This window comes from Arachis duranensis, chromosome 1 (assembly GCF_000817695.3).
Source record: "Arachis duranensis cultivar V14167 chromosome 1, aradu.V14167.gnm2.J7QH, whole genome shotgun sequence".
NCBI classification, from domain to species: Eukaryota; Viridiplantae; Streptophyta; class Magnoliopsida; order Fabales; family Fabaceae; genus Arachis; species Arachis duranensis.
In genome coordinates, this window is record NC_029772.3 from 871,745 (window position 1) to 881,139 (window position 9,395).

The 9,395-nt window shown below is 28.8% G+C and overlaps 1 protein-coding gene across 1 annotated transcript in view; it reads left to right on the forward strand.

The window, feature by feature from the left end:
- LOC107473107 (probable vacuolar amino acid transporter YPQ2) overlaps positions 1-6,906 on the forward strand; it is a gene marked incomplete in the record, with an annotated part of 10,606 nt that extends 3,700 nt beyond the window's left edge. Inside the window, 9 exon segments of the mRNA XM_016092677.3 lie at positions 973-1,074; positions 2,027-2,136; positions 3,165-3,342; positions 3,974-4,072; positions 4,633-4,725; positions 5,577-5,597; positions 5,712-5,770; positions 5,863-5,953; positions 6,505-6,906. Coding sequence (XP_015948163.1) covers positions 973-1,074; positions 2,027-2,136; positions 3,165-3,342; positions 3,974-4,072; positions 4,633-4,725; positions 5,577-5,597; positions 5,712-5,770; positions 5,863-5,953; positions 6,505-6,594 — 843 coding nt within the window.
- Between the last annotated feature and the right edge of the window lie 2,489 nt (positions 6,907-9,395).

Sequence of the window (9,395 nt, forward strand, 5' to 3'; positions counted from 1 at the left end):
TTTTTAAAATCTATTTTACCAAACACAATTATGGTGCTTGTACTTATTAAAAGCCATTTTTAATTTGATTTTACCAAACGTAAGTGCTGCAGCTTTTAAAAAGCTGTCTTTTAAAAGACAGCTTTCATAAGCTACTTTTAAAAAGTAAAAGCTTTACCAAACTAAGTCTTAAAAGGTAACATCATATGACTATAGAGGAGAAAGAAGGGGGGTTTGAGAAATAACAAGTCATCACACTTTATTATTTTTGTCATTATTTAATTATTAATTTAATTTTTTAAATATTAATAATTAACTAATAACTAAAAATAATAAATTTTAATAATTTTCTAATATTCTTCAACAAAAAATACATATTTTTTATTTTAATTCTCGTTGCGAACATATTTAAGATATTCTTTTTAGTTAAATCTTTAACCGTATATAATAATGAGTTAATAATTAAATTAATATCTAAAGTTACAATCGTATTTCATTGTAATGTTTAAAGTTTTGATATACTCAATTTAGTCTTTTAATTTGACATTCATAACTTACATTAATGTAACTATTTACGTTATAGAATTGTTAATGATGTACTGAGATAGATTAACGACTGTTCTATTAAATTCTCTAATAACTATCTAATGTAGTAATTGAACCTTTTTTATCTTATTTTGTTTTCTATAAACCCTTTAAAATCCTAATCCTAATTGTATTTAAGAGTTTTAAAATGATGTAAAAAATTTCAATTGTCTATCCAATAACGGCTAAAAAATTCAGTATAGCAGTCGTCAGTCTATTTTAGTACGTCATTAATAGTTCTATGACAGAAATAAAATTAAAAACTAATGAGAGTTTTGAAAGTTAAATCGAGTAAAATAAAATTTTGAGAATCAAATATAACTATTAGTTCAATTTGTTGTGTATTTGATGTTTTAGTTTGAAAAAGGATCTTGATCTTCCGGGCAGTAATTTGTTTTCAATTAACAGCTTTATACAATCACTACGATCGTATTGGTACTGCAAAGCTTATACTATGACCACCTTTACAAATGGCGCAAACGTCGGCACAGGCTCAACAACAGAGGAGTTGTATGTATATTTCCAATTTTAATGCACTACTTGGTTCTATTCAAATTGCATTTTGCATCCTTATTTATTTCCACCTTAAGTTTCAAATTTCTAAGGCCCACACGGATATTTTAGTTTTGATTTTTAACTATGTTATTTATATAAAAAAATTAATTATTAATAATTACTCATATAAAATATATATTAAAATATTAAAAATACAATAAAAATAAGTGAATAAAAAAAATATTTTAAAGTGATAATATTAGTAAAATAGTAAAGTGATATTTTAATTATTTTTAAATTTATAATATTTATTATTTGTGAGCCACATTATCTTAAGGGTGTCAATTTAAGGGTGTCTGAAAATGAATCCTCTTAATTGTTAAAAAAAAATTTGAAAGAATAAAATGTGATTTCTAATTTTTTATTGCATTTTTTCTCATTTTTTTTGTTTCACTTATAAAATTAATGGTTATAAAATTAATGGTGAGAGATCATACTTTATTCTCTCAATTATTAAAAGAAAAATTGAGATGATTCATTTTCATTAATATATATTTTTTTAGTGATAATATAATTTTAGAGGAGTCGAATTTTATTTTAAATAATCGATGATTAATTAAGTAATTAATTTTTAGTATACATCAATCTTAGATGATATCTGAAGTTATGAAGTTATGAGCACCTCTCTGTTTGGAATAAATGGTATAGGTTAGTCTCTATAATATAATCAGTTTGATGGATTTCTATAGCATCTATGATTTTAAATACATTGATAACTTATGACTCGGACTTTGGGATGTCAGTATTCAAATATGCAATCAATAACGCAAGTTAATGCTTATTAAAATAAAATTTACAATTAGGAGGATTTGTTTGCATTGATGGGCGCCGCATAACATTATGTCCAATCCTGATAAGTTTGACTAAAGAGAAAAATTTCAACACTTGTATATCATGTTAATTACAGGATCACGAAGAAGACAAAAAACCATTGAAACCGAAACCAAGTCATGAATCTGGAATTCCAATACCAAATGGCACACCCAAAGCAGCACCTCGACGGGAATATTACTATACGTAAGCATATTTTACCTTTCTTTTTAGTAAATCACAATTTTTTTGTTCATTTATTTATTTTTCAAATCGCAAAAGAATTAATTTGAGTATAATGTCCTGATATGCTTAGGCAAAAGTACTGAGATGCTTACTCAGAAGTAGGCAAAATAATTTTAAGTTTATAGCTAGACTGAGATCTTAAATAATTTGAACTAGAATAATGCTAATTTGGCAATTATAATATCTTTGACGATCAATAATTAGGTATACTAGTGTATGAACTCATGTTCAGCACAGAAAAATTTATAAAAGTTAAAAAAAATTATATGTTTCGATATTTAAAATAAAAATATAAAATAATTATTATTTTAAGAAATTTATAAAATTATTATCAAAATCAAAGTTTAAGTTAAAAAAAGTGAGAAAATAATTATTTTATATTTTTTAAGGTAAAATAATTATACGCTGATACAGAATTTAAAATAAAATTAAAATATTTATATTAGAATTCTATTATTTCAAAGATTTTTCTATAAATAACATTGATGGTTGAATTTGCAGACATTCTTATGTGATTTATAAATAAAATTTTTAAATTTCTCTTTGACAATCAATAATTAGGTATATTTTTGTACAAGATACAGTATAGCTTTTTGTTTTTGAAGATTTTGAAAAATTTTAAGAATATTATTAATATTTAATTTAATTTAATTTTTGTTTATGTATATTCTGAGTTGTTTATGTAACATTCTTCTCAAACATTGTACCTTGAAAATCTATACTAATTACTAGAAGTGAGATTACGTGGACCTAGAACATTAAATCAAAAAAGCTGTGCCACCATATTAGAATTCAGATTATGTGAACTTGATTTAATCCAAAAATTAGTTGATAAAGTGAAGAATGTAGAGATCTTATATTCTTGAAAAATGTGTGACTTGTAATATTAATTGATTTCTAACAGTTTAGCCAATGTGAAGTTATGCTATAAGAACTAAGAAGTGAAGAGAATATGAAGAGTTTGATGGGAATGTAATTGAGTTATGCAGGTCAGCAAGATCGCTAGCTGGGAGTGGCACTCCACCCTTCCGTACATACATGAGAGCTGTTAAAAGTGGCCCTTCAGCAATGGAATTGAACTGTGATTCTTCTTCGGACGATGAGGCATCGTCGTCTCCGGCGATTCCCTCTTCCACCCAACCTCGGCCCATCCCACGTTCCGCAGCTGTGAGTTTTCTCTTGTTTGCCTAATTAAATATCACAACTGCAAACTAATTTAGGTTGGCCAAGTGGTCAGTTCATTTGTCCGTTTAAACAAGTGTCGGGTGTTCAAATTCCGTCTTGTGTATTTAGCAACCCATTGGCCAGTAGCAGACCTTTAAATGAAGCTCAGATCTACGATGGATTAATCCTTAACCTATCGGGTTAGGAGATACCGTGGCAACAAAAAAAAATATATCACAACTGCAATAATCAATATCTCAAATTTCTTATAACAAAGTGATAAGAATTTTCTAGATTCATCAAGAGTATTAATTATATTTTTCTGTTTATCCAAAATGTTTAAATTACTAAGGAATATATGAACACAGTGTTAAAGGTCATGAAATAAACTATTTTTGATTTGACATCACATTGAATTTCACACATAATAATGCTCAAAATTATTGTATTTTACTATTTGACACGAATTAATTTTGGCCCAAATTGCACATCAGAACAATAATTTGCCGTCTAAATAAACCGCATCTACACAATTAGGAATGATAATGTCACTGTCAACTTGAGCAACTTTAGTTTATTTTATCCAATCTTTAAGTTATTTTGAGCATCTTTGTCATGTTGTACACTGCTTCAGGGATATGGGACATTTCTCGCTGCATCTGTTAACCTGCCTCTGAAGGGTAATGCTCTGAGAGAAGGATACATAAGATTCAATGGACGAAAACTTCTGCAGGTAACACTATCTACCTTTTATTCCCTGTTTGATTATTAATAGGTAGAAACTCACATGCAATTATTTTTGCATAAAATTAATAAATTAAGTCTTAAATTTCTTTTTTTTATTAAAGATTGAGAGACTCGAACCTGCAATTTCTTATATGAGTATAGAGAGACTATGTCATTTGAATTATAATTCATTGGCAAGTCCTAAATTCCTTATCAATACAATGATAATAGTTCCTTATTTATAATCCTAATTAGCAAGTAATTTATATGGGCTTAATTAATGGGCCTATAGTAACATTTTACTAAACTGATTAAGTTCAATATCAATCCATTAATTCCTTGTTAATACAATGATGATAGTTCCTTATTTATAATCCTAATTAACAAGTAATTCATATGGCCTAATTAATGGGCCTATCGTAATATTTTATTAAATTGTCATGTAAGACTGTAAAAATTTTTAAGTATTAACTTCATGTGAAAAGAACTATTCGATATTTTTTTCATATTAATTTTGCTTTCCACAATTGAATTCGCACGTTATTGATAAATAAAGAATATTCACAGGAGCAACAGGTACACAGTGCACTTGGTCAATGGTTGGGATGGCTCATGGCTGCTATATATATGGGAGGTCGCCTACCACAAATATGGTTGAACGTAAGTATCCAAACATTTTATTATTTAGTGCTCTTCTACGAGTTACCGGCATGACAGGTCCTGGTGCCCTGAGCAGTTAGTATCAAAACACTTGTTCAAGTGAATGAGTACGTGAGTTGACTATTCGATTAACTCAAGTTGGTTACACATTATAGGAGTTTGCCACAACAATATTTAGTATATAAGAATGCTATTTGAATATAAATAAGACACTAAAATCATACACAGATATTATGTTTGTGCACTATGGAATTGGAATTGATGTATTCATTTAAAAAATAATACATGGATATTAAAATTTAGCCATCATATTCATTATTATATATTTGTGTATATTTATATATATATATTCTAATAAAAAATGTTATTCGTACACTAAAATCAGTTACCAATGTATTTGTGTATAAATACATGTGTAGTTTAATTTATTTTCAATATGTATTTGTATCCCAATATATATTTTATACTAATAACTAACTTTGGTAATTAATTTTGGTGTACACGTAACATAATTGTATTCTAATATATATTTTATACAAGTATGAAGTGGCTACTTAATTAGTAGTTAATTTTTAGTTTAGACAACATGATTGATTCATTTAATAGAATCCTATTGGTATTTTATTGTTAAAACAGCTCATGCGAAATGATCAACCCATCACTATGTTAAAGAATTTGTCATTAAATCATCAATAACAAACTTGCCCCTCATATTTTAAGCAGGAACTAATGAACTATATTGCTGTTACTGTTTATTATTTAGCTTTGCACTATTTATTTTCAGTTTGTTTATGATTTCATTACTTCATGAATTTCATATTAATACTCTCTACTTAATTATTGATGACCAGATTAAACGAGGCAGTGTAGAGGTAATATATTATACATCAATTTTGTGCATTATTTCTTCTCTTCTAATTAAGATTTAAATCTTATAGCTAATGTATCTTTTTATTCATTTATGCTTTCTCGTTTCATGAAATCAGGGCTTAAATCCTTTCATGTTCGTGTTTGCACTAATTGCTAATGCTACTTATGTTGGAAGGTAGTAATCTTTCTCCCTTACAAAGACTTACAATTCTTAAAAGAAAAATTATATCTATAGTTTAATCTAACTTAATTATGTATTTGATGCAGTATTCTTGTACGAACTACAGAATGGGATAGCATCAAACCTAATATGCCATGGTTGCTGGATGCTGTAGTTTGCGTGGCACTGGACCTTTTTGTATCCTATATACTCGTCTTTAATTCTTATATATATATATACACCCCAAATTAGTCTCTAAGAAATTTTTGTGGGACACTTTAGTCTTCATGTCATGTCATGGGGGGTTCGGCTATATTTTTAGTCTTCAACTAATTTTAATCACCAAATCAATCCCTAATTTTTAATTTTAAGCAAATTAGATTTCACGACAAATTTTAGTAAAAAGTTAGACAAATTAGTTCTTATTGTTATATAATAATGACATAATAGTTCTTAAAAACATTTAAATTTTTCATACCAGTCCCTTTATATAAACAAATAATATGATATGAGCATTGATTTGTTTATCGAAACAAAAGTTTGGAGATTGATTTGGTGATTAAAATTTGTCTAGAATTAAAGGATTTGACAAAAAATTTCTTAAGAACTATGTTGTTTAAAGGACAAATTTACCTATAAAAATCTCAAAAACACATTATTTAAAGTTTTTGAGATGTGAAATACAATTAAATCATATGACATTTAGCTTAAATTATGATTATATCAAAATCCTTAACAATTTATGACAGATAATACTACAGTACATCTACTATAAATACTTCAGGAGGAGAGCACCAAGTTGTGATGGAGACTACTACGAAGACGCCAGAAAAAGCTGATCCAGCTTGATCCCAAAGATTTAACTGATCATTGCCAATTTGAAAAATGGCTATACATTCCCAAAGTTGAGTTTTGGGTTGTGACATTTAGCTTTTTTTTTTGGCTTGGGGCTGATTAGCTTTATCTGAATCTAACTAGAGATGGGTGAGGATTAAGTATGCAAGTGTCTAAATCATTGCTGCTAGAGAAAATGGCATGCCACTTTGCCACTAGCTTTTCAAGTGTATCAATTATGATTTCTCCATGATTCATCCTATCGTATGGTTGTTATATTTTTAAGTGATAATATAGCACTTTGTTTCGCTGTCAAATTGAAATGCTTACCAAGTTAAACAAACATATTTTTCAAACAGAAATTTTTGCATTTGATTGAACAAACAAACTTCTTAAATTTGTTTTTGAGAGACCAAAGAATTTAGAAATGTTGGGTTTTGAGTTCCTTCCTATATGAAAAAAAAAGCTCAAATTTTAGTATCCAAATCCATGATTTCTCTTAGCTGAGAGTGAAGTGGTTGAGGCGAGTTAGGGTTGTGTGAGAGAGGTTTTATTTGTGAGAAAACACCAAACACTAGAGAGAAGAGGAGAGAAAGTTATTTTTGCACGTATACAAAATTGTCTTTGTATATTGGTCACTGCAGATTCATTAACCATTTGGATCTTCAATACAAGGTCTATAGTTGGAGATATTGGCCATGCATTAGCAACTCTGTTTTTGTGGTATTTTCATCTGCTTCTTCTTGCTTTGTAAGCTTTGATGCTTTAGTTGTTTGGCTTATTGTATGCATATTTTGTGCAGTAAATTGTGACTATTTTGTACCCTATTTTTATCATAGTGACATTATTTCCCTAATTTTGATGGCTCGTGGTTTTTACTTCTCACATTGAGGAGGTTTTTCATGTTAAAAATTTTGGTGTGTTATTTCTCTATTTCTGATTTTTTTTGTGTGTGCATTTTTCGCTGCTATTAGTGTGTTCTTACTGTTGCCATTTATTTGTGAGTAGGTATTATTGCTCCTCTAATTATTTTAAGTAGGAAATTGAGTCTTTTTATTCCTATCATTTGATATCAAAACTCATATTTGGACATTTGGTTGTTATTTGTTTGAAAGATGGAGGCAAATAATTCTACTAGGATGATAAGTTTGAATGACACTAATTATCATCTATGAAAGGACAAAATGAAGGGTTTGTTGTTTGTAAAAAATCTATATTTATCCGGATTTTCTACACAAAAACCAGAATCTAAAACAGATAAAGAATGAGAGTTTGAATACTAACAAATTTGTGGTTTTATTAGGCAATAGGTGGATGATAATGTTTATAATCATATTGCTAATGAGACTCATGATAGGATAAATTAAATCCTTGTATGCTTCCAAATCTAGCAATGATAAATTGTATTGGTTGAATATGTTGATGAATTTGATATATAAGGAGGGATCACAAATATTAGATCACTTGAATGAATTTTAAGAGATTTTTGATCAGTTGTCAAGCATGGAAATCAAGTTTAAAGATGAGGTTCAAGAATTGTGGTTGCTAAATACTTTACCGGGAGACATTTCGTATCCCTCTTAGTAATTTTGCTCCGAATGGTAAATTGAGCATACAACTTTTTAAAATTGGCATTTTAAATGAAGAGATGAGAAGGAAGTCACAATCTAAAATGTTAGTTACTGAAAACAGAAGAAATTAGAGCAGAGGTAAAAAGGGTAGAGGTGAAAAGCAGGAACAAATCCAAAGTCAAGATGTAAAAATGTTGAGTGTCATTACTGTTTTAAAATGGGGGCACGTCCAAAAATATTGCTTTCTTTGGAAAAATAAAAACAAAGGTATGCAAGAATAGAAGGAAGATGCTTTCTTTGTAAATACTTTCGCCTTTGGACAATGGAAGCTCACTAAAGGCAACTTGGTAGTGACTCGAGAAAAAGGTACTTGAAATTTGTATGTGATGCATGCCATGATTGCAAAAGGTAGTGTGAATGCAGTTGAAAGTAAAGAAGTTTGTAACTTGTGGCACAAGAAGATTTGGTCATATTAGTAAAAAAAGACTTAATTGTTTGGCTCAAAAGGATATTGTTTCCGCTTTAAGGAATACAGAGTTGGAAAAATGTTCTCATCGCATGGCTGGCAAACAAAGAAGATTATGCTTTAAGAAGTATCAACCTTTAAGAAAATTAAAATTCTTGAAATTAGTGCACTCTGATATTTGTGGTCCTTTGAAGGTACGATCTTTTAGTGGATTTATTTACTTTATTACGTCTATTGATGATCACTCAAGAAAGCTTTGGACTTATGTTTTGAAGACAAAGAACCAAGTTTTGAAAATATTCAAACAATTCCAAACTTTGGTTGAAAGATAGACAGGTAAAAAGTTTAAATGTATTTACACTAATAATGGTGGTGAGTATCGTAGACCATTTAATGAGTACTGTAAGTAGCAAGACATTAGGTATGAAAAGACACCTCCTAAAATACCTCAGTTAAATGGTTTGGTAGAAAGAATGACTAGAACACTGATTGAAAGAGTTAGGTGTATGCTTATTGAAATTAAGCTACCTAAAGTCTTTTAGGGTGAGGCATTACTTACAGTGGCTTATATGATTAATCTGAGTCATGCAACTGCTTTGGACAATGATGTTTCGAATCATATTTAGTCAAAAAAGGATGTCTCGTATGATCACTTAAGAGTCTTTGGATGCAAAATATTTGTTCATATTTCAAAAGATGAGAGGTCCAAATTGGATGTGAAGACAAAGCAGTGTATTTTTATTGAGTATGGTCAGGATGAGCTTGATTA